Source organism: Heptranchias perlo, chromosome 22 (assembly GCF_035084215.1).
Source record: "Heptranchias perlo isolate sHepPer1 chromosome 22, sHepPer1.hap1, whole genome shotgun sequence".
NCBI classification, from domain to species: domain Eukaryota; kingdom Metazoa; phylum Chordata; class Chondrichthyes; order Hexanchiformes; family Hexanchidae; genus Heptranchias; species Heptranchias perlo.
The window spans coordinates 49,918,842-49,943,766 of record NC_090346.1 but is presented as its reverse complement, the minus strand read 5'-3'; the positions used below and the strand labels follow the sequence as shown (position 1 = coordinate 49,943,766).

Here is a 24,925-nt window from a genome sequence, read left to right as displayed (position 1 = left end):
CTCCATCATAAGGTCAGAAATGGGATGTTCGCTGGCGATTGCACAGTGTTGAGTTGCATTCGTAACCCCTCAAATAATGAAGCAGTCCGTGCCCACATGCAGCAAGACCTGGACAATATCCAGGCTTGGGCTGATAAGTGGCGCCAGACAAGTGCCAGGCAACGACCATCTCCAACAAGAGAGAGTCTAACCACCTCCCCTTGACATTCAACAGCATTACCATCACCGAATCCCCCACCATCAACATCCTGGGGGTCACCATCGACCAGAAACTTAAATACTGTGGCTATAAGAGCAGGTCAGAGGCTGGGTATTCTGCGGCGGGTGACTCACCTCCTCACTCCCTAAAGCCTTTCCACCATCTACAAGGCACAAGTCAGGAATGTGATGGAATACTCTCCACTTGCCTCGATGAGTGCAGCTCCAACAACACTCAAGAAGCTCGACACCATCCAGGACAAAGCAGCCCGCTTGATTGGCACCCCATCCACCACCCTAAACATTCACTCCCTTCACCACCGGCGCACTGAGGCTGCAGTGTGTACCATCCACAAGGTGCACTGCAGCAACTCACCAAGGCTTCTTCGATAGCACCTCCCAAACCCGTGACCTCTACCACCTAAAAGGACAAGGGCAGCAGGCACATGGGAACAACACCACCTGCACGTTCCCCTCCAAGTCACACACCATCCCAACTTGGAAATATATCGCCGTTCCTTCATCGTCGCTGGGTCAGAATCCTGGACCTCCCTTCCTAACAGCACTGTGGGAGAACCTTCACCACACGGACTGCAGCAGTTCAAGAAGGCGGCTCACCACCACCTTCTCAAGTGCAATAAATGCTGGCCTCACCAGCGACGCCCACATCCCATGAACGAATAAAAAAGAGTATTCCTTACTCCTCAAGCAATAAGGATTAGGCAAAAGCTAGGCTGATTTGTGACCTCTTCTAGAAAGAGTTGTGTGAGATCCAGAGGCCACCAACATCTTCTCCAACATGTAAAAGTCAAAGGACAATATAACTAAGCCAATAGATCTTTATGGAGGCATTCCTCAGAATGATCCCTGCTAATGAGTAATTCCCTATCTGACCTGGCAGAGGAGGAGCTGCTGTACTAAGGCGTCTGCTGTTGGAGGAATCAAATTTCGACCTCCTTGCAGGCAGAGAATGAATCAGTCACATTGAGCCCCTGTGCTAAGTTTAGAGCTGGCTTAGCACTTTGAAAAGTCAACAAATGCAACACAGCACCAACAGTAAGGATCCATGACATTCAGTGCAGATTTTAGAACTGGGAGATGGCATCAGCTGGTAGTCAAGGCAGGGCTGAATGGAGGCAGTGCACTCTACCTGTCTTGGGCCAATAACCATGGTGGCATCCATATGATTCAAAGAAGCATTCTGAATACAACAAAAAAAATAAATTTCAAGAAAACTTCCCCTCTACACTGTCAAGACCTCAGGAAGGAATTCTATCGCTATCTGGTCATCCTCAAAAATGGAGTGACTCAATGTCCAGCATGAAATCCAACAGTAACGTTTGCGCTTTCCATATTCTTCACTAGTTCATTACATTCTGGCCTTTTGTGGTGAGCTGCTGTGCTGGACACATAACTTTCACAGCGAATAGAAATGTTGAATCATAACGATCACTCAGGGAAGAGTACCTGGCCCATTATGTTTGCTGTTTTCATCAACAACCTAATGGAGGCATCGAAGTTACGTTGTTTGCTGATGACACCATGTCTGAATGAAAGGCAAATCACTGCAGGGAGTGAGATACATTTGGGCAGTGAGTAGAAAAATGGTATTTTACTCAGTATAAGAGGATCAAGCCAGTAACAAGAATGATTAATGCCGGTAATTTGAACGGAGATTCTCCCGATTGTCCGCTGTAACTCCAGTGGGAGATCGGCGGAAACCCTGGAGAAACGGCCTTTTCCCCTGATCTACCGCTGAAAGAACAGCAGGAGATTTGAGAACCCTTGAGGAAATTCCACCTCTAAATGTTATGTTGTTAGCCTATCTGTATAATTGCAAACTCTTTGGTTGAATATATAAGCAGTGCATGGAAGTTGGGGAATCTGTAAGAAAGCTTGAAGCTAGATAAGCACATGAGGGGGAAAGGAATGGAAGGGTATGTTGACAGGGTTAGATGAAGTAGGGAGGGAGGAGGCTTGTGTGGAGCATAAATGCCAGCATAGACCAGTTGGGCTGAATGGCCTGTTTCTGTGCTGTAGTTTCGATGTAACTTGATGTACAGTCACTATTGTTAAAGTTCTGCAAAGCCGGTTTCTGGTCAGCGATGTTATATAATAGATCTGGTTGGCAGACTGTAGAAAGAAAGATATCTTTTGCATTTAACTCAGTCTAATCAGAAGCCTTACTGATCTGGAGACTAGAGAAGGATGGCCTACCTCAAGGCAGAGTCCGTCCTCTTCAAGATCATGAATAATTGCTTGGAATACAAGATTTTACTTCTACACAATGGGTCAAATAGCTTGTTTTTTGTGCTTAAACATTCAGTATCAATCCATAAAAGTCAATACAGAATACTAGAAGCAACGTTTTAAGCACGAGCTCTCCTGCCTGTCATTTATTTGAGCACTGCCCCTTCCATGCAAATGGTAGAATGTAGAATTGACCATTTACTGCAGCAGGGTTGTTGAAGCACGGATTAAGCTACGGGAGAGTTCTGTGGATGCCCCCAGTACAATTTCATCAAGTATTTTATCATCAACAATCATAAGATTCATAAACCATCTGCCCTCAATGGTTTCTTCCAGCTTCATCCTGTTATACTACCTAATATTTGGAGAAAAAATGTTATTCACGCCCACAGATATTTACAGTAACCACTGTGTATAGAAAGTTGATGTTCCTTTAACTTCCTTCCCATTGCAAATCTCACTAACGTTATTTTTCTACTGAGCTTTAAAAATGACACTGGGGAACATTTGAAAGCACTCAAACGGGCTCTGAAGTAAACTTAGCTGTTCTAGACTGGGTTCCTAGTGATCTAAACCAGTTTCTCTAAACACAGTGTGAGCTCGAACAGTTTGCAAAAGATGCCAATGGTAGCATAATTAACCATTTGCAAGCAATTCAATTCCAATCTGAACAGACCCTTAAAGCTACTGCAAATGTAAAATTACATTCCTTGTGCATTTAATTTCTTGTCTGCTGTTCTAACTAATGTCTCAAATTTCCATTTGTTCCAGTCACTGTCTTACTTACTCTGTCATGGTTTACCTTTCTCCTATTTAAATCTGCTCTTTCTACAACTGACTTGCTGGACCTGTCGGGTAAGCTTTCTTCATCCCAGTAGAGGTGATAATACTGCTTTTCTGCTCCCTCACATTGAAGGGCACCAATTTCCTCCTCATCTTCAAATTCCCAGTCTTCTGTGGCAAGGACCTGATTTACCAGCTCGGGTTTCGGCAATGGCAGAGCCTTAACTGCAACAACCCTGTCCTGTAATCAGATTAAGCTACATTTTTAGAATCCAGTCACATTCACAGTATTTTTCTCATATGTTAATTGATACATTAAGATTTTTTCTATCCCAAACAATTCTGTATACTGCAGCACATCATATGTTATTGGCTGCTTAAACAAAGTGAATGACTCAGCGTGGTGGAGTATCATGAGAGCCATTGGCATGACAGTGGAAGATCCCTTGCTCTTTCTACACTTACTTAAGTAACTATGACTGGGCAAAGACAGGCTGACGACTAGAAAGAAGTTATAAAAAAACACATCCACAAGCATGAGAATCAGGTAACTGGGAAAGATGGGAAGAATGTCCAGTATCTCCATATAAAATCAAAATGGCAACTCTAAAACTAGGAAACTTGGGCATCTTTGATCCCCATAGAAATCACCATAGTAATAGATTCCACTCACTCAAGTATTCTAAAGGGATATGAAAAACACTGATAACAACATCTGTTTCTCTTCTTTCCTCCTCTGCACAGTCAGTAGGTGGTGAGGGAGCAAATAGAGGCCTGTGCCACTACGTTGAGCATAACGAAGACGAGCTACAGAGGGGGAAAAAGACAAGCATATAACAGTAAAGCCAGGTTTAATCAGTGGTTCTATATTGTAGTAACCCATGCTCTGTGGTGCTTCTGGTTTAAAGTCAGGTGTAAGTTAGGTTGTGTTGGGGTAGCATGGGAGTGTACACTGATGTTGTTTATTGTGATTGGTAAGAACATTGGGTAGTCTACTCAGTGTTTGTATAAACTGTGTTCTGTCTCCTATTTAAACCAGTCCTGCTATGCTGCCCAGAGGGTCAGTTACAACAGGATTTTGGTGCACTCATGGCATTCTCAATCACCTCTATGAAAAAGTATTAGAATGTTAGCTCTTCACTTGCTCGAGTATAGATTGTTGTACAAGAGCAGGTATATGAGGCAGAAGATGCATGTTTGTGGAGTCAGTTGGTTTATGTTTGATCTCCTGTTGCTAGTAGCTACATAACTCTACTTGGACATCAAAATGTCAATCACCCTTCTGTGTCAGAGACACCCTGTGAAACCCTGCCACTAGGAATCTGGCATCCAAGTCTTTAAATTCAAGTTTTTAAAAAAATCTGTTCTCAGGCTGAAGGGAATTAAAAGAAATACCGTCACCCACAGTAGGTTCCAAAGGCATACAGTCAGCCTCCCAGCCTATCTATCTCCAAACAACCAAGATGACAAGCTAACAATCATCTAGATTGGATGGACTGATCATCTGCAGATAGTTAGCTTTACAAGAAACACTTTTGGCAAGATTGACAACTATGTTTCTGCAAACAACAAATATTGACATATCAAGGCCACCTAGCGTCATGGGAACCATATGCAGCTATGTCATCTTCTGGACCTGGTTTTCCTCATACTCCTATTTCTTGCCACATTTAGAACATGGATTCTAGCTCAACCAGAGACCCTATGCCTGCAGTAACACAAATTTCAAGTTCCCAGCAATATCTCAGTAATGGATATTACAAGATATGACTTGAATTGGCACCAAACTCCTGTTTATCACTCGCTTTATTTTGCAAACTGCAAATGAGTGCTTTGAGTGCTACACGAACTTAGGTTTCCATGTGCATCTGCACAGGTCACCATTTTACACTCTCAGCCTCTCATGCAGAGTGGAAAATCAAGTCATCTGCATGGGTTAGGTGATTCTCTTCTGATAGTGGAAGCAATTGCTTCCAGAGTTTTCCTGACTTGCAACGGTCCCAAAAAATAACAACATTATTCAAAAGGGCCCTTGTCTGCACCTCTTCAATCTGACTCAAGAACCATACCCTTGAGTTTGGGTGGGCAATTTGTAAAGTGGAGGCATAAACCCATCTCCACAAAGTCCCACATGGAGATCAAATACTCTCCAGTGAATGAGTGAGTCAGTCAAGCACTGAGTTTACAGCAAACTTCATAAAATGAGTAATAACAGAACAATTCAATTTAAAACACTTGAAGAAAAATACTGAAGAGTATGGAGAAAAGCAGGGAAATGGAAACAGGTAGCAGATGCAGAGATAAAACAGGTACGAATGGCATCCATCTGTACCAAAATTTCTACAATTCTAATCGAAAACTTGCACTGTATTGGAAGGAAGATAGCTTAGTGCATTTATGAATGGAGCTATGTAAATTTAGTTTATTTCACTCTGCACATGTAGTAACACAGACATCCACTATGGACAGAGAAATCCATCAATTCTGTATTAAGATATCCACTTGATGGAAAATCCAGCAGGGCCCACTGACCTCGGTGCTCAAATTCCTGATATGCACTCCTGGTGGTAAATCTCCACGCTGGGTGCATGAATTCATAGAATTTACTTCTAGAAGACATGTATCACTAATTTAAAAATAAATACCAATGTACATTGCAATTCATAAATGAGCCAAAAGAAGAAAACGTAATCACAGATCGAACAAAAGGTGGTTACAAAGATTGCACGTTATTGTGTTCACAGCTCCAATTTCTGTATTAAGTATTTATACAATCTGAAGTGCTAGATTGTATAAATGCAGAGATTAGACAAGCGTGTAACAAAGGCATAGTGGTCTTAATGGGGAACTTTAACCTTCACATAGATTGGGAAAAGCAGACTAGCAACTGTCAGAAAGGTAGTGAATTTCTTGAGTGTGTCCGGGATAGTTTTCTACAGCAGTATGTCCTGGAGGCAACAAGGGGGCAAGCCATACTAGATTTAGTAATGAGTAATGAACCAGATTTAGTTAACAGATTAACTGTGCGTGAAAATCTATCCAATAGCGATCATAAAATGATCGAGTTCAAGGTAGTGTTTGAAAGGGAAAAAAGTGAATCAGCTGCTAAGATTCTAGACTTGGGTAAGGCCGACTTCAATGGGATGAGACAGAGACTGTCCACAGTAAACTGGGCAAATCTGTTAATGGGTAAAACGACTGATGATCAGTGGGAAATGTTTAAAGAAACATTTAACGAGATACAGAACCGGTTTATACCCCTGAGGGGCAAGAACTCGACTTGCCAAAAAAAAAACAGCCATGGACAACTAAAGAGGTAAGGGACAGTATAAGATATAAGGAAAGGGCATACAAAAAGGCAAAAAATGGCACAGATCCTGGCGAATGGGAAAGATACAAAGATCAACAAAGGGTCACAAAACAGATAGTAAGAGCTACAAAAAGAAAGTATGAAAAGAAACTTGCAAGGGATATCAAAACCAATACGAAGAACTTTTAGAGTTATATTAGGAAAAAGAGGGTGGTCAGGAGCAGTGTTGGCCCCTTAAAAACTGAAAGTGGGGATATTGTCATTGACAATGGGGAAATGGCGGACATGTTGAACAATTACTTTGCGTCAGTATTTACAGTAGAAAAAGAGGATAGCATGCCGGAAATCCGAAGAAAACTAATATTGAATCGGGGACAGGGACTTGATAAAACTAACATAAGTAAAGCAACAGTAATGAAGAAAGTAATAGCACCAGAGAGTGACAAATCCCCAGGACCAGATGGTTTCCATCCCAGGGTTTTAAAGGAAGTAGGTGAGCACATTGCAGATGTCCTAACTATAATCTTTCAAAGTTCTCTAGATTCAGGAACTGTCCCTCTAGATTGGAAAATTGCACATGTCACTCCGCTTTTTAAGAAAGGAGAGAGAGGGAAATCGGGGAATTATAGACCAGTTAGCCTAACATCTGTTGTGGGGAAATTGCTGGAGTCTATAATTAAGGATAGGGTGACTGAACACCTTGAGAATTTTCAGTTAATCAGAGAGAGCCAGCATGGATTTGTGAAAGGTAGGTCATGCCTGACAAACCTGATTGAATTTTTTTGAAGAGGTGACTAAAGTAGTGGACAGGGGAATGTCAATGGATGTTATTTATATGGACTTCCAGAAGGCATTTGATAAGATCCCACATAAGAGACTGTTAGCTAAGATAGAAGCCCATGGAATCGAGGGAAAAGTACAGACTTGGTTAGGAAATTGGCTGAGCGAAAGAGAGTAGGGATAATGGGTAAGTACTCACATTGGCAGGATGTGACTAGTGGAGTCCCACAGGGATCTGTCTTGGTGCCTCAATTATTCACAATATTTATTAACGACTTAGATGAAGGCATAGAAAGTCTCGTATCTAAGTTTGCCAATGACACAAAGATTGGTGGCATTGTAAGCAGTGTAGATGAAAACATAAAATTACAAAGGGATATTGATAGATTAGGTGAATGGGCAAAACTGTGGCAAATGGAATTCAAAGCAGACAAATGTGAGGTCATCCACTTTGGATCAAAAAAGGATAGAACAGGGTACTTTCTAAATGGCAAAAAGTTAAAAACAGTGGATGTCCAAAGGGACTTAGGGGTTCAGGTACATAGATCATTGAAGTGTCATGAACAGGTGCAGAAAATAATCAATAAGGCTAATGGAATGCTGGCCTTTATATATAGAGGACTGGAGTACAAGGGGGCAGAAGTTATGCTGCAGCTGTACAAAACCCTGGTTAGACCGCACCTGGAGTACTGTGAGCAGTTCTGGGCACCGCACCTTCAGAAGGACATACTGGCCTTGGAGGGAGTGCAGCGTAGGTTTACTAGAATGATACCCGGACTTCAAGGGTTAAGTTACGAGAAGAGATTACACAAATTAGTGTTGTGTTCTCTAGAGTTTCGAAGGTTAAGGGGTGATCTGATCGAAGTTTATAAGATATCAAGGGGAACAGATAGGGTGGATAGAGAGAAACTATTTCCGCTGGTTGGGGATTCTAGGACTATGGGGCACAGTCTAAAAATTAGAGCCAGACCTTTCAGGAGTGAGATCAGAAAACAATTCTACACACAAAGGGTGGTAGAAGTTTGGAACTCTCTTTCGCAAACGGCAATTGATACTAGCTCAATTGCTAAATTTAAATGTGAGATAGATAGCTTTTTGGCAACCAAAGGTATTAAGGGATATGGGCCAAAGGCAGGTATATGGAGCTACATCACAGATCAGCCATGATCTTATCAAATGGCGGAGCAGGCACAAGGGGCTGAATGGCCTACTCCTGTTCCTATGTTACACACTTCTACTTGCAGAACCTAGCAGAGTACAGCAAATTAGTGCAGAAGGTGTTGACACTTTGAAACATTATTGCGCCATAGTTAAAACACTATCAATGGAAAATTTTATCAATGTTTTGCTCTGAATTCCTGATAAGTGAATGAAATGTGACAAAAAGGTTATTCGTTGAACTGAACTGACCTGTAAATATCAGAACAGTTGGCTAGGAACATGCGATGGTGTAACACAAGCTCCTATTCCCAATGATTGTGCAAAGTGGTCAACTCTATTGTTGTGACTTAGAAACACAGAAAATAGGAGCAAGAGTAGGCCATTTGGCTCTTCGGGCCTGCTCCGCCATTCAAAATGATCATGGCTGATCCTCTAACTCAGTACCCTGTTCATGCTTTTTCCCCATTTCTCTTGATCCCTTTAGCATTAAGAAATATATCTATCTCCTTCTTGAATACATCTAATGACTTGGCCTCCACTGCCTTCTGTGGTAGAGAATTCCACAGGTTCACCACCCTCTGAGTGAAGAAATTTCTCCTCATCTCAGTTCTAAATGGCATACCCCGTATCCTGAGACTGTGACCCCTGGTTCTGGACTCCCCAGTCATCGGGAACATCCTCCCTGCATCTAGTCTGTCTAGTCCTGTTAGAATTTTATATGTTTCGATGAGATCACCTCTCATTCTTCTAAACTCTAGTGAATACAGGCCTAGTCGACCCAATCTCTCCTCATACGTCAGTCCTGCCATCCCAGGAATCAGTCTGGTAAACCTTTGTTGCACTCCCTCCATGGCAAGGACATCCTTCCTCAGATAAGGAGACCAAAACTGCACACAATACTCCAGATGTGGTCTCACCAAGGCCCTGTATAACTGCAGACTTTTGGTGTATTAAAACCCCTTGATCAGGTTATAGTCTTTTAACACTCCTAGCCAACTGTAGCTCTAAATTTAGCATCCCAGGGTCCAATTTTAACACTTAGCTTGTGCCAAATCAGACTCTGAAGCCCACTATATACCCTTCTCTTTCATACTCATTTTTTAAAATGAAAATTACAGTATTGGAATGAACAATGTCTTCAGAAATTACTACACTAGTTATATCATTCTTTGGCTTGGTTTCAATTTTTGTCTGATTACACTCCTGTGAAGCATCTTGGGATATTTTACTACGTTAAAGGTGCTATATAAATGCAAGTTGCTGTTGTTAACTGTCCACCTTCCCAGAATCAGCAGAAACGCTTTGGGCTACATCAGGAAGTTTATATTTTTCATTTCCCCAGTCTTCCCATAGCTCTCAAGAACATTTTTATCAGCCTACTATAAAAATCTAGGTAAAGGACAGAGACATGAGGTGAGACCTCCACCAAGGCTGAAACTAGTAACAAAATATAAGGTAAGTCAGGGAGCACTGACTGAGTGACACCAAGCTTGACTTTTAAAACCTGAAATTGCAGGAGAAAGGAAAGACTGAGAGGTACAGTCTGTGAGGTCCTGATAAAGAATGAGTTAGAGTAAGAGACAGTGTGATAAGTCTTGGTTTCAACACAGTATGGTTGTAAGAGCAGCAAGAGCACGTATAATAGCATACTAGGAGCGTAAATGACACAGGAAGTAAAGTTTAAAAGAGCAATGACTGTACTAGTGTTGATAAAGAGAAAGTCTGCATCAGAAAGGCTAGCGGGACTGTACAGACAACAAGCCATTTCTTGTATTCTCTCCAGGAGACTGAGACTGCATTTACACTACAACCATAGTGCTTGAGCATGCAACTTTGTTGACATTCAAGCTGACACCTTATACTCCCCCTAGCCTTTCTTTCCCTTATTAGAAACAATCTTGATTTTTTTTGTCTATGAGGTGATCAGAGGATGGAGCCAAAGACCATTGTATTGAGCAGATCTTCCACAGATGTAGCCCAGGTGCTAGCTGGGGGCACTTAAAGGATTGGAGAAATTGAACTGGCAAATCACAGACTTCCTATGGTCTAATTCACACTTAAGAAATCTGAGACAGGGACAGAGCTCCAGGCAATAACTGTCTGGGTGCAGACAAGAAAAACTGAGTGTGAAACTTGGCTACACGTGCTTTGTACCAACGTTTTGACTGATACAGATGTTGAAGTGCAGCAGAAGCTCTTGTATTCCCTAAAGTATATATGGAGGCCTGGCTTAAGCATGAACAACCCTTGAGATACTGCTCTCATCATTATCTCATTGAGGATTGATCGCTCAAGAAAATAATTCTGATGTCTGTTTGCCTTCAGCATGAAGTAGACCATCCTCATCAGGTTCCCTGGCCTGCGAGGTTTTGGCTCTATAAAATCTTCAAACTAATTCCCTACAGATAATAGGGACCTGTGACACTGAAACTGAATACAGAAGTCTTGAACTGAAGGCAACAGGAGACAGCCACACAGCAAAGAGAGGTGAGAGTATGATGGCAAGGTCTTGATTTGACAGGTTACTTTCTTCATGCTCCCCTCCCCCATCCCATGTAATATTCATTTTACACATGAAATTTTATTTCTAAGTTTAAAGACAAAAGTTTAAGATCTGTGCTACTTTTATTTTGGGAGTCACTATCATGCAGTTGGAGTCTTCTCTTTATAAGCTCAGTCAGCACCTTGACTTGCAAAGTTTGTGGGAAGTGCTGCAAATAGAACAGCCTAGATGTCTTGGCATGGGCTAAAGTATTCTGAAGCGATTACTTATAGCATATGATTACTGTGTGAGTCAGTAAGGTTTTTTTTAAATGTCAGAGTGGCTTAATAGAAAAGTATAGAGTGGCAACACAGGGGGTGCAAGTCGGTACTTAAAAAGAATTTTAAAAGTTGGTAAACTTTTTTTAAGTGACTAAAGTAAAACCAATTAATCAAGGAATAAATTGTGGGAAAATGTATTTGAATTTCCCCCAACATATTTCACAGACTTCCAGTTTATCTTAGTTTCCACATATGTAAATTTGCTGTTGGTATGAAGCCCGATTTTTAAAAAAAATTATAATTTATACAAAATATCTAAACCAAGGAGGAGGAAGGGGTATAGAGAAGCAAATACAGAATGTGCAGGGAGTATAAAATCTCAAATAAAGTGAGTCAAAGCAACGTGATACAGTACTAGTAAGTGTAAAGGGTCCCGAACCAGTGGACAGTAATGGAAATTCTAGGTTTAAGATATCCCCCCTCTCTGTTCTGGTTCTGAAGTTTGATTTGAAACTGGGCATGCACGACCACATCAGAAAAACTGAACCCCATGTGAATCAAGTCACACAGTTCATACAACATACCAGCCCAAGATTATTAAATATGTACTGACATTAACTCAATTCTCATGTTGACTTAATGCCAGTTACTGCAATTTATGTAGAAATACACAAAAGAAACTTTAAAATCTAATTACAATTTTGTGCAACTGTTTAAAGAAACAAGTGAGTGGTCCTGGCAGAATCACTCCCCAAATGGTCACTTGCCCAAAACTCAATAATTTGAGACGGAGGCTAGATAATTCATTCATCTTATATTACACTGCAACGGACAACACTTTGGGAGACCATTCATGTTTTGTTCAGGTGTTTTAACACTAGTGATGTGTCAATATGAAATACTTGTCATGATTTCATCCATTTTTCTGTGGAAACCATAAACTAATGGCTCTGCTCATTGCACATCACAGGCTTTTTCTCACCCTGCGGTAAAATCTACATTACTGGAAACAACATTTCTAACTCATCCAAGGAACGAACACTGCAAATAATAGTGGAGTAATTACTGTTTCAGGTGAACTCCAGGTCAGAAATGCACCAGCCCGTTGATTCCGGCTTACCGCTGACCGATAACAAGCAAGGCCAATGATTTACGGATTTTACAGAAAAATAGATAGAATCGCTGAATTCAATCCCAAAAACACAGGTAACAATCCCCAAATCCCACAGAGTAAAAACGGAATTTGCTTCATTCTGGCCGGAATTAGTGAAACTAACCGCCCTGACCCGCCAGTGCCCCCCGGCCCGGGCCCAGTACCTGTCTCTGGGGGAAATTCCAGGTCTCATCACCGCTATGCTCTGCCCACCCCCGGGGTGCTGCCACTCTTCTCCCTCGCTGGTACTGCTGCTGCTCCTCGGAGCCCGACAGCGACGCCTGAGTGTCGGACTCGGACCCGGGCGCGTGCTGCCAAGAAGCCGCTCCCTTGGCGCCGGGGGGCTCCGTGCCCAGCACCGCTCCCAGTCGCTCCAGCGACTTCTCGATGTCTTCCAGGGTCAGCTCCATGTAGCGGGCGGCCACCTGGGGCAAGGAAGAGACGGGCTCGGGGGTCCGCTCCTTGCCCTTGGCCGAGCTCTCGGACTTGCCATCGGACTTCCTCAGCGAGAGGACGGTGATCACGATGACCAAGAAGGACAGGCACAAAGACACTATCCACACCTCGTCCATGCCTGCGAGCGGTGAGGGGCGAGCGGCACCCACGCACCGTGTCTCCGGCCCTTTCCCCGCTCGAGCTGTCAAAGCTCGCGACACAGCCCGCGCTCCCTCCACGCGCTGACCTCCCGCCCCATCCCCGCTAACCCCGCCCACCCAGTCGCGCTGCCAGCCAATCACACGCGAAAAAACCACAGCCTGGGCGCCGCCCTCGACCAATCACACCCTACCCCTGCTCTCCGCCAATCGCGAACCCCTAACTCGAAGGACGCAACCAACCGAACGGCGGGGAATGCAAATCGGCTGGCGAGCCGCTGGCCAATGGCATCGCTCGCTTCAGCCCCCGTGCCGCTAACGGCCGGTCTCGCGAGCCGCTGGGACGCTGCCGATTCAAACAATGCGCAGGCGTCTGCTTTCCCGCCTCAACGTGCAGGCGGGAGCTGGGCGAGCCTGGATTGGGTTTGGTCACCACCTAACAAATGTCAGTATTATTTAGAAAACATTTATAAATGTTTCTTATGAATTTGGCACACAGCGCTGCAGTGCATCGCCCCCACCGACACGTATCCCTCTGACCAGCCCTGTTCCCACACTGCATAAAAGCCAACTGTGCCCTCAATCCCATTCCTTTTTCGCAGCAAAAGCCGAGTGTTGACGTTCCTACGCGAGTTCCCCAAAAGTTTGTTTGGGTTGGGAGTTTTCCCTCTAGCTCCTTCATAAATTTAGGGTTTTCAGCGCAGCTTCTTCATCGTCATAATTCCACTCATCGATCTCATCAATTATCAATTATTGTCATCAAACAGAGCACAAGAACAGCGATCTGATAAGGCAGTAGGAATTGCAGAATTAGTGGAAGTGACTGAAGGCATGGTTGAAAAGGTAGGATTGTTTTTTTGGAGGTGATAAGAGAGATTACTGCACCAGCGCCCGAATGTGTCAGCTTCAGATGTCTCTGGATGAGGATTTCAGAGGTCGCAGACTTGAACCTTTGGGGGATTTGTTTGTAACCTTCCTGTTACAGACTACGCTGTTAATTAAATGTGAATAATCAATAACTACATACGGAATTTAGCAGAAGATAGTTAGAAAAATAGCTCCATAATTGCGGTTTACAGACTTTGTTTGGCTGCATTTACCTTCTGATAGCACACAAGACAGGACTCAAGAGTATCAGTGACATATTGAACCATGTAGCAGTGTGACATAATACGAGAGGAGATCACCACCTGGTTAACTAATGCGTTACTATCCGTATCCCCACCAGACTGTAAAAACATAAAATGTGAGCTGTCACTGTGCCAAGGAGATGACCTCAATAAATACATGCATACTATATAAGGAGACACATTTGAAGCCACTGCCATCCAAAACTTTCAGGCACAAGTTGTTGATGAGTTGATGGACAGGTTTGTGACTGATGAGACCTATATACCAGTAGCAAAGAGGCAGAGGCTGCCAGCAGACTCTCACAGCCTTGCCAGATTCATGGAACATCATTTCCTGCAGCAACAAGATAAATATGGATTAGGAAGGCTATTCGGCCCATCCTAGCTAATCTGTCTAGACAGATTCTACAGTTTCCCCCATCACAGCATGCACCCACAACATTTGAAACTGATTCCAAGGTTTTTGCACAACTGAAACACTACCTTTCCACGTGTGGACCACTCCATAGTCAGCATTTTCCCATCTTTGCCCCATTTTCAAGCAGTATTCCAGAGTACCGGGATCTGCTGCCACAGATCACTGCCTTTTTTTCTGTCATAATTTCCAGCCAGTGCTAGAAACAAGTGGGTGTATTTAAATGAGGGTGGCAATGAAGTAGTGATCTCATACGTGTACATCTTGCTCTAATAAATGCTGTCCAGCATTGCTAGGCAGTAAGGAAAAGGCAGAAGGCAATTTAAAGGGCCCAGTAACTATTAGAATAGGATGCATAAAAACATTTTTATTGTTTTTCTGTTATTGACAACTGGTTCACCATGTACATTTGCGCTTCTGCTATGGGACTTTTATGCCAAGGAAGCCATAATGGGTTTTCCAGTGGGAATACCCCTATATCTTAATTTTTGAGGAAGAAGAGGAGCAACAGAGGGAGGACAGGCTGGTCAAGAGGCCAAGGGCTCCTACTAACCAGCACCCCACTCCAGAATGTACAGAACCAAGGCGTGCCTGCCTCTAGCTGAACCAGGAACAGTGCTCACCTAGCCTGAGCTTCACAAGAGAAGCCATCAACAAGTTATGCTACATGCAACCCAAACTGCAGAACACCTCCACTGCAGGCATCCCAATGCCTGTGGCTGTGATGCTCACAACTGTCCTGAACTCTTATGCTTCCAGGCTGCGACCGGGGACATAAGTAACATTAACCAATCAGTTGTGCGCAGATGCGTAAAGCAATTGACCAATTCATTGATTGCTAGAGTGAGCCAGTTCATCACTTGTCCCATGGACAACCAGCAGCATGAGGTAGTACTGCAATTTTGCAGAGTGTCTATTTCTCCAAGCTCTAAGCAATCATAGATTGCGCCCAAATGGCCATACATGCAAGCTAGATTAATCCCATCATCTATGTCAACAGGAAAGGATTTCACTCAACGTCCAGCATATTTGTGACCAAAACTACACCATACAAGTGAATGTTTGCATTTCTGGCAGTTACCACAATGTTTTCATTTGAAGTCAGTCCATCATCCCTGCACTCGTTAACCCAGAAAGGCAAGCGTTTGGAAAATCAAGGCTACCATCTACAGCCCTGGCTAATGACAACAGTGTGGCTTCTCAGGACACCAGCTGAGCAATATTATAACCAGGTATATTCTTCCACTGGAGTCATCATACAGCACACGGAATTCTGAAGATGCACCTCAGGTACTTGGATCGGTCTGGAAGTGCTCTGCAATATAGTCCAGGTGGATTCTCAAGGTGCTACACTGCACAACTCTGCCTTACAAAGAGGCTCCGGACAAGGAAGGCACTCAGGAGAGGCAAGGAAATCAACCAGAGGCATAGCAACTGCCTGCAGAGGATGTGGAGGGCATTTTGTTGGTGGTTGCAAGGGATACTCAGGAACTAAAAGTAATTAAGATTAGTAAAGAAAAAGTATTAGAAAAATTAATGGGACTAAAAGCCGACAAATCCCCTGGATCTGGTGTCCTACATCTAAGGGTTTTAAAAGAGGTGGCTGCAGAGATAGTGGATGCACTGGTTTTGATCTTCCAAAATTCCTTAGATTCTAGAACGGTCCCCGTGGATTGAAAGGTAGCAAATGTAACCCCACTATTCAAGAAAGGAGGGCGAAAGAAAACAGAGAACTATAGGCCAGTTAGTCTGACATCAGTCGTCAGGAAAATGCTAGAATTTATTATTAAAGATGTAGAAACAGTATGATTAGACAGAGTCAACACGGTTTTATGAAAGGGAAATCGTGTTTGACAAATCTATTAGAGTTTTTTGAGGGTGTAACTAGCAGGGTAGATAAAGGGGAACCAGCGGATGTAGTATATTTGGATTTTCAAAAGGCATTCGATAAGGTGCCACACAAGAGGTTGTTACACAAGATTAGAGCACATGGGGTTGGGGGTAATATATTAGCATGGATTGAGGATTGGTTAAAGGACAGAAAACAGAGTTGGGATAAACAGGTCATTTTCGGGTTGGCAGGTTGTAACAAGTGGGGTGCCGCAGGGATCGGTGCTTGGGCCTCAGCTATTTACCATCTATATTTTTGAACTTAGATGGAGGGATCAAGTGTAACGTATCCAAGTTTGCTGATGATACAAAGCTAGGTGGGAAAGTAAGCTGTGAAGAGGACGCAAAGAGTTTGCGAAGGGATATAGACAGGTTAAGTGAGTGGGCAAGAAGGTGGCAGATCGAGTATAATGTGGGGAAATGTGAGGTTATTCACTTTGGTAAGAAAAATAGAAAAACTGAATATTTTTTAAATGGTAAGAAATTATTAAAGGTTGGCGTTCAGAGGGATTTGGGTGTTCTTGTACATGAAACACAGAAAGTTAGCATGCAGGTACAGCAAGCAATTAGGAAGGCAAATGGTATGTTGGCCTTTATTGCAAGGGGGTTGGAGCACAAGAGTAAGAAAGTCTTGCTGAAATTGTACAGTGCTTTGGTGAGACCACACCTGACGACTGTGTACAGTTTTGGTCTCCTTACCTAAGGAAGGATATACTTGCCTTAGTGGCAGTGCAACGAAGGTTCACTAGATTAATTCCTGGGATGAGATGGTTGTCCTATGAGGAGAGGTTGAGTAGAATGGGCCTATACTTTCTGGAGTTTAGAAGAATGAGAGGTGATCTCATTGAAACATATAAGATTCTGGGAGTCCTAGACAGGGTTGATGCTGAGAGGATGTTTCCCCTGGCTGGAGAGTCTAGAACGAGAGGGCATAGTCTCAGGATAAGAGGTTGGCCATTTAGGACTGCTAAATCGGCCTCCTACCGATATCCCCACCATCACAGAAGCCAGTCTTCAGCCAATTCGATTCACTCCACATGATATCAAGAAACGGCTGAGAGCACTGGATACAGCAAAGGCTATGGGCCCCGACAACATCCCAGCTGTAGTGCTGAAGACTTGTGCTCCAAAACTAGCTGCTCCTCCAGCCAAGCTGTTCCAGTACAGCTACAACACTGGCATCTACCCGACAATGTGGAAAATTGCCCAGGTATGTCCTGTCCACAAAAAGCAGGACAAATCCAATCCGGCCAATTACCGCCCCATCGGTCTACTCTCGATCATCAGCAAAGTGATGGAAGGTGTCGTCGACAGTGCTATCAAGCAGCACTTACTCACCAATAACCTGCTCACCGATGCTCAGTTTGGGTTCCGCCAGGACCACTCAGCTCCAGACCTCATTACAGCCTTGGTCCAAACATGGACAAAAAAGCTGAATTCCAGAGGTGAGGTGAGAGTGACTGCCCTTGACATCAAGGCAGCATTTGACTGAGTGTGGCACCAAAGAGCCCTAGTAAAATTGAAGTCAATGGAAATCAGGGGGAAAACTCTCCAGTGGCTGGAGTCATACCTAGCACAAAGGAAGATGGTAGTGGTTGTTGGAGGCCAATCATCTCAGCCCCAGGGCATTGCTACAGGAGTTCCTCAGGGCAGTGTCCTAGGCCCAACCATCTTCAGCTGCTTCATCAATGACCTTCCCTCCATCATAAGGTCAGAAATGGGAATGTTTCGTGATGATTGCACTCGCAATCCCTCAAATAATGAAGCAGTCACACACCATTCCGACTTGGAAATATATCACCGTTCCTTCATCGTCGCTGGGTCAAAATCCTGGAACTCCCTTCCTAACAGCACTGTGGGAGAACCTTCACCACACGGACTGCAGCGGTTCAAGAAGGCGGCTCACCACCACCTTCTCAAGGGCAATTAGGGATGGGCAATAAATGCCGGCCTCGCCAGCGACGCCCACATCCCGTGAACGAATAAAAAAAAATTAGGAGGAATTTCTTCACTCAGAGGGTTGCGAACCTATGGAATTCTCTATCTCAGAGGGCTGCGGATGCCCAGTCATTGAGTATATTCAAGGCTGAGATCGATAGATTTTTGGACTCTAAGGGAATCAGGGGACATGGGGACAGGGTAGGAAAATGCAGTTGAGGTTGAAGATCAGCCATGGTCTTACTGAATGACGGAGCAGGCTCGAGGGGCCATACGGTCTACTCCTGCTCCTATTTCTTATGTTCTTAAATCACTGGAAATGAAAATCAGGCGATTTCTATGATGGGCGGCCGATCCACATCGTCAGTTTTAGGCCCAGGCAGCAAGGTAAAAATCTACCCCAACATGTGACTTTCAGTAGGAGGAGTGACATGAGGTTTTCATGATCTTGTTTGTTGGCAGGTAATGTTGGGCACAACAGGATGAGAAGCCGAATGTCATGACAAATCTGCAGCTGTTATCTGACCTCCGACTTCCCCATCTCCCATTGCCTCTGTTGGCTGCCTCCCTCGGAGTTCCAATAATTCCTGTTCACAGAGGGTGGAGGTCAGCAGGTCCACCATCTGTGGCCAGTCTCTCTCTCTCTTTCATGTTAGGGACTGTCTTCAGCTTTTAAAAACAATGCATAAAGTGACAATACACTCTGGTTGCCTTGAAATGCAGTCAAACCAGGTGACAGCAGACAGACCATCATGGGGATGATAAAACATGCATACACCAAGCAATTGCATGTAAGGCTGTGAGTGAAGGAACACTTTAAGTATGCAAAGGGCGCCACGCTGCCTCGTGCTCATTCATGGTAAGCACTTTAACACAGTGATGTGGTCTTCTGCCTGCTCCTTTTGCAGGGTAAATCCAAACATTAAGGAACATTCTGCCCCTCAAGCCTGTTCCGCCATTCAGCGATCATGGCTGATCTGTATCCTAACTCCATCCACCAGCCTTGGCTCCATATCCCTTAATACCCTTGACTAGCAAAAATCTGTCAATCTCAGGTTTAAAATTATTAATTGAGCTAGCATCTACTGCTTTTTGTGGGAGAGAGTTCCACACTTCTACCACCCTTTGTGTGAAGAAGTGTTTCCTAACTTCTCTCCTGAATGGTCTGGCTCTGATTTTAAGGTTACGTCCCCTTGTCCTAGACTCCCCCACCAGCAGAAGTTTCTTTCTATCTATCCTATCAATTCCTTTCAAAATTGTAAAAACCTCAATCAAATCACCCCTCAATCTTCTATATTCCAGGGAATACAAGTCAAGTTTATGTAATCTCTCCTCATAAACTAACTCTTGGAGCCTTGGTAACATTCTGGTGAATCTACGCTGCACTCCTTCCAAGGCCAATATATCCTTTCTAAGGTGCGAAGCCCAGAACTGTACACAGTACTCCAGATGTGGTTTAACCAGGGCTTTGTATAGCTGTAGCAAAACTTCCTCCCCCTTTATATTCTAGCCCTCTAGTTATAAAGGCTAACATTCCATTAGCCTTTTTGATTATTGTTTGTACCCGACTACTACATTTTAGTGATCTGTGGACCCCTAAATCTCTTTGGACCAGTAACCGTTATGTTGATAAAAGGGAAAACATTGCCTGTAGATGGCACAGTTGGTGATGTGAGTGCAATCAATGGAAGTTTGTCCTCAGGGAATGCTAGATAATTAATAAAAACCGGTAATGCCTCTCCAGATGGTGCTGTGTTGCCATTAGCAAAGTTGATGCATGCCCACTCATGGAGAATAGGAGTGATGCCCTGTGCATTGAGTACTGGAGGACCAACTGACGTTTCTTTGGGAAACACCAAGTGGTACTTTAATTGCTGCTTAACAAGTAGTTAACAAGCAAAAAGCATTAACGTCGGGCCTGAGCACAACAGTTACTTACAACCAAGAACAACAGCAAAAGTTAACACTCAGTAACTAAATGGCTACCCCTTAATACTCAGCACAGTGCAAATTAAATCTCCAAGTGAGATTCCTCACCAGTTTCCTCACTGGGCAAAGTTTCGGGCAAATGTCCAATTGTGTTTTACTTTTCTACCTGTCAGAAAATTTTGTACCTGACTATGACATTCTGAAGGGGGAGGGTGAACAGCCAGAGCTCGTGGAACATATCGGTACCAACGACATAGGTAATAAGAGGGATGAGGTCCTGCAAGCAGAATATAAGGAGTTAGGAAATAAGTTAAAAAGCAGGACCTCAAGGGTAGTAATCTCAGGATTACTCCCAGTGCCACATGCTATAGTATAGGACTAGGAGAATAGACCAGATGAATGCGTGGCTGGAGGGTTGATGCAGGAGGGAGGGATTTAGATTCCTGAGGAATTGGGACCAATTCTGGGGAAGGTAGGACCTGTACAAGCCGGACGGGTTGCACCTCAACAGATCCGGGACTAATATCCTCGCAGGGGGGTTTGCTACTGCTGTTGGGGAGGGTTTAAACTAGAGTGGCAGGGGGATGGGAACCTGAGCAGGGAGTCAGAAGAGAGTAAAGTTGAAAGTAGCAAGAGACGGGAGGACCCAGGGGAAATTTACAATACAAATGGTTCAAATAGTTGTTCGAGAACAAGTGAAAGGGAAAAGCGTAGAGCAGCAGAAAGAAAGTGTACTTTAGGCACTGCAGATAAAGTGGAAACTAGAAGGTGTAAAGCGATTAACCCAGCATCAAAGCTGAAGGTCAGGCTAGGGTGTGTGGCCCAACTAAGAGTTCTATATACAAACGCACGGGGTATAAGGAATAAATTAAATGAACTACAGGTTCAAATTCAAATTGGAGGGTCTGACATGGCTGCAGGATGGTCAGGATTGGGAACTAAATATACCGGGTTATAAGGTCTACAGAAGAGATAGGGAAAATGGAAGAGGGGGAGGAGTAGCCTTATTGATTAGAGATGAAATCACTTCAATGACAAAGGAGGATATAACGAGAAGTAAGCAGCCAACAGAGATTTTATGGGTTGAAGTGAGAAATAGGAAAGGATCTAAGACTATATGGGAGTTGTGTATAGGACCCCTGGCAGCAGCTCTGAAGTGCTAGATTGTATAAATGCAGAGATTAGACAAGCATGTAACAAAGGCATAGTGATCTTAATGGGGGACTTTAATCTTCACATAGATTGGGAAAAGCAGACTAGCAACTGTCAGAAAGGTAGTGAATTTCTTGAGTGTGTCCGGGATAGTTTTCTACAGCAGTATGTCCTGGAGGCAACAAGGGGGCAAGCCATACTAGATTTAGTAATGAGTAATGAACCAGATTTAGTTAACAGCTTAACTGTGCGTGAACATCTATCCAATAGCGATCATAACATGATCAAGTTCAAGGTAGTGTTTGAAAGGGAAAAAAGTGAATCAGCTGCTAAGATTCTAGACTTGGGTAAGGCCAACTTCAATGGGATGAGACAGAGACTGTCCACAGTAAACTGGGCAAATCTGTTAATGGGTAAAACGACTGATGATCAGTGGGAAATGTTTAAAGAAACATTTAACGTGATACAGAATTGGTTTATACCCCTGAGGGGCAAGAACTCTACTTGCCAAAAAAAACAGCCATGGACAACTAAAGAGGTAAGGGACAGTATAAGACATAAGGAAAGGGCATACAAAAAGGCAAAAAATGGCACAGATCCTGGTGAATGGGAAAGATACAAAGATCAACAAAGGGTCACAAAACAGATAGTAAGAGCTACAAAAAGAGAATATGAAAAGAAACTTGCAAGGGATATCAAAACCAATACGAAGAACTTTTATAGTTATAGTAAGAAAAAGAGGGTGGTCACAAGCAGTGTTGGCCCCTTAAAAACTGAAAGTGGGGATGTTACATTGACAATGGGGAAATGGCGGACATGTTGAATAATTACTTTGCGTCAGTATTTACAGTAGAAAAAGAGGATAGCATGCCGGAAATCCCAAGAAAACTAATATTGAATCGGGGACAGGGACTCAATAAAACTAACATAAGTAAAACAACAGTAATAAAGAAAATAATAGCACCAGAGAGTGACAAATCCCCAGGACCAGATGGTTTCCATCCCAGGGTTTTAAAGGAAGTAGGTGAGCACATTGCAGATGTCCTAACTATAATCTTTCAAAGTTCTCTAGATTCAGGAACCATCCCTCTAGATTGGAAAATTGCACATGTCACTCTGCTTTTTAAGAAAGGAGAGAGAGGGAGACCGGGGAATTATAGACCAGTTAGCCTAACATCTGTTGTGGGAAAAATGCTGGAGTCTATAATTAAGGATAGGGTGACTGAACACCTCGAAAATTTTCAGTTAATCAGAGAGAGCCAGCATGGATTTGTGAAAGGTGGGTCGTGCCTGACAAACCTGATTGAATTTTTTGAAGATGTGACTAAAGTATTGGACAGGGGAATATCAATGGATATTATTTATATGGACTTCCAGAAGGCATTTGATAAAGTCCCGCATAAGAGACTGTTAGCTAAGATAGAAGCCCATGGATTCGAGGGAAAAGTATGGACTTGGTTAGGAACTTGGCTGAGCGAAAGGCGACAGAGAGTAGGGATAATGGGTAGGTACTCACATTGGCAGGATGTGACTCGTGGAGTCCCGCAGGGATCTGTCTTGGTTCCTCAATTATTCACAATATTTATTAATGACTTGGATGAAGGCATAGAAAGTCTCATATCTAAGTTTGCCGATGACACAAAGATTGGTGGCATTGTAAGCAGTATCGAAGAAAACTTAAAATTACAAAGGGATATTGATAGATTAGGTGAATGGGCAAAACTGTGGCAAATGGAATTCAATTTAGGCAAATGTGAGGTCATCCACTTTGGATCAAAAAAGGATAGAACAGGGTACTTTCTAAATGGTAAAAAGCTAAAAACAGTGGATGTCCAAAGGGACTAAGGGGTTCAGGTGCAGATATCATCGAAGTGTCATGAATAGATGCAGAAAATAATCAATAAGGCTAATGGAATGCTGGCCTTTATATCTAGAGGACTAGAGTACAAGGGGGCAGAAGTTATGCTGCAGCTATACAAAACCCTGGTTAGACCGCACCTGGAGTACTGTGAGCAGTTCTGGGCACCGCACCTTCGGAAGGACATATTGGCCTTGGAGGGAGTGCAGCATAGGTTTACTAGAATGATACCCGGACTTCAAGGGTTAAGTTACGAGGAGAGATTACACAAATTGGTGTTGCATTCTCTAGAGTTTAGGGTGGATAGAGAGAAACTATTTCCGCTGGTTGGGGATTCTAGGACTATGGGGCACAGTCTAAAAATTAGAGCCAGACCTTTCAGGAGTGAGATTAGAAATCACTTCTACACACAAAGGGTGGTAGAAGTTTGGAACTCTCTTCCGCAAACATCAATTGATGTTAGCTCAATTGCTAATTTTAAATCTGAGATAGATAGCTTTTTGCCAACCAAAGGTATAAAGGGATATACCTCATCCTCACCAATCAACCTGTCCCAGATGCATCTGTCCATGACTATTGGTAGGAGTGACCACCGCACGGTCCTCGTGGAGATACTCACATTGAAGACTCCCGTCTTCGCACTGAAGACACCGTCCAATGTGTTGTGTGGCACTATCACCGTGCAAAATGGGATAGATTCAGAACAGATCTAGCAGCTCAAAACTGGGCATCCATGAAGCGCTGTGGACCATCAGCAGCAACTGAGTTGTATTCTAGCACAATTTGTAACCTCATGGCCCGGCATATTCCTCACTTTACCATTACCAACAAGCCAGGGATCAACCCTGGTTCAATGAGGAGTGTAGAAGAGCATGCCAGGAGCAGCACCAGACGTACCTAAAAATGAGGTGCCAACCTGGTCAAGCTATAACTCATGCATGCTAAACAGCAGAAGCAACATGCTATAGACAGAGCTAAGCGATTCCACAACCAACGGATCAGATCAAAGCTCTGCAGTCCTGCCACATCCAGTCGTGAATGGTGGTGGACAATTAAACAACTAACGGGAGGTGGAGGCTCTGTAAACATCCCCACCCTCAATGATGGCGGAGTCCAGCACGTAAGTGCAAAAGACAAGGCTGAAGCGTTTGCAACCATCTTCAGCCAGAAGTGCCGAGTGGATGATCCATCTCGGCCTCCTCCCGATATCCCCACCATCACAGAAGCCAGTCTTCAGCCAATTTGATTCACTCCACGTGATATCAAGAAACAGCTGAGCGCACTGGATACAGCAAAGGTTATGGGCCGCGACAACATCCCGGCTGTAGTGCTGAAGACTTGTGCTCCAGAACTAGCCGTGCCTCTAGCCAAACTGTTTCAGTACAGCTACAACACTGGCATCTACCTGACAATGTGGAATATTGCCCAGGTATGTCCTGTCCACAAAAAGCAGGACAAATCCAATCCGGCCAATTACCGTCCCATCAGTCTACTCTCAATCATCAGCAAAGTGATGGAAGGTGTCGTCGACAGTGCTATCAAGCTGCACTTACTCACCAATAACCTGCTCACGATGCTCAGTTTGGGTTCCGCCAGGACCACTCGGCTCCAGACCTCATTAC

The 24,925-nt window shown here is 43.7% G+C and overlaps 1 protein-coding gene across 2 annotated transcripts in view; it reads right to left on the bottom strand.

The window, feature by feature from the left end:
• The window catches only part of LOC137340807 (uncharacterized), a 33,349-nt gene extending 20,261 nt beyond the window's left edge, over positions 1-13,088 (bottom strand). The window contains exon 1 of one of the 2 annotated variants that reach the window (XM_068003604.1): positions 12,563-13,088. In XM_068003604.1, coding sequence (XP_067859705.1) covers positions 12,563-12,970 — 408 coding nt within the window. In that variant the 5' untranslated portion in view covers positions 12,971-13,088. The remainder of the gene's footprint in view (positions 1-12,562) is intronic. The other variant, XM_068003603.1, reaches the window with a different exon arrangement.
• Between the last annotated feature and the right edge of the window lie 11,837 nt (positions 13,089-24,925).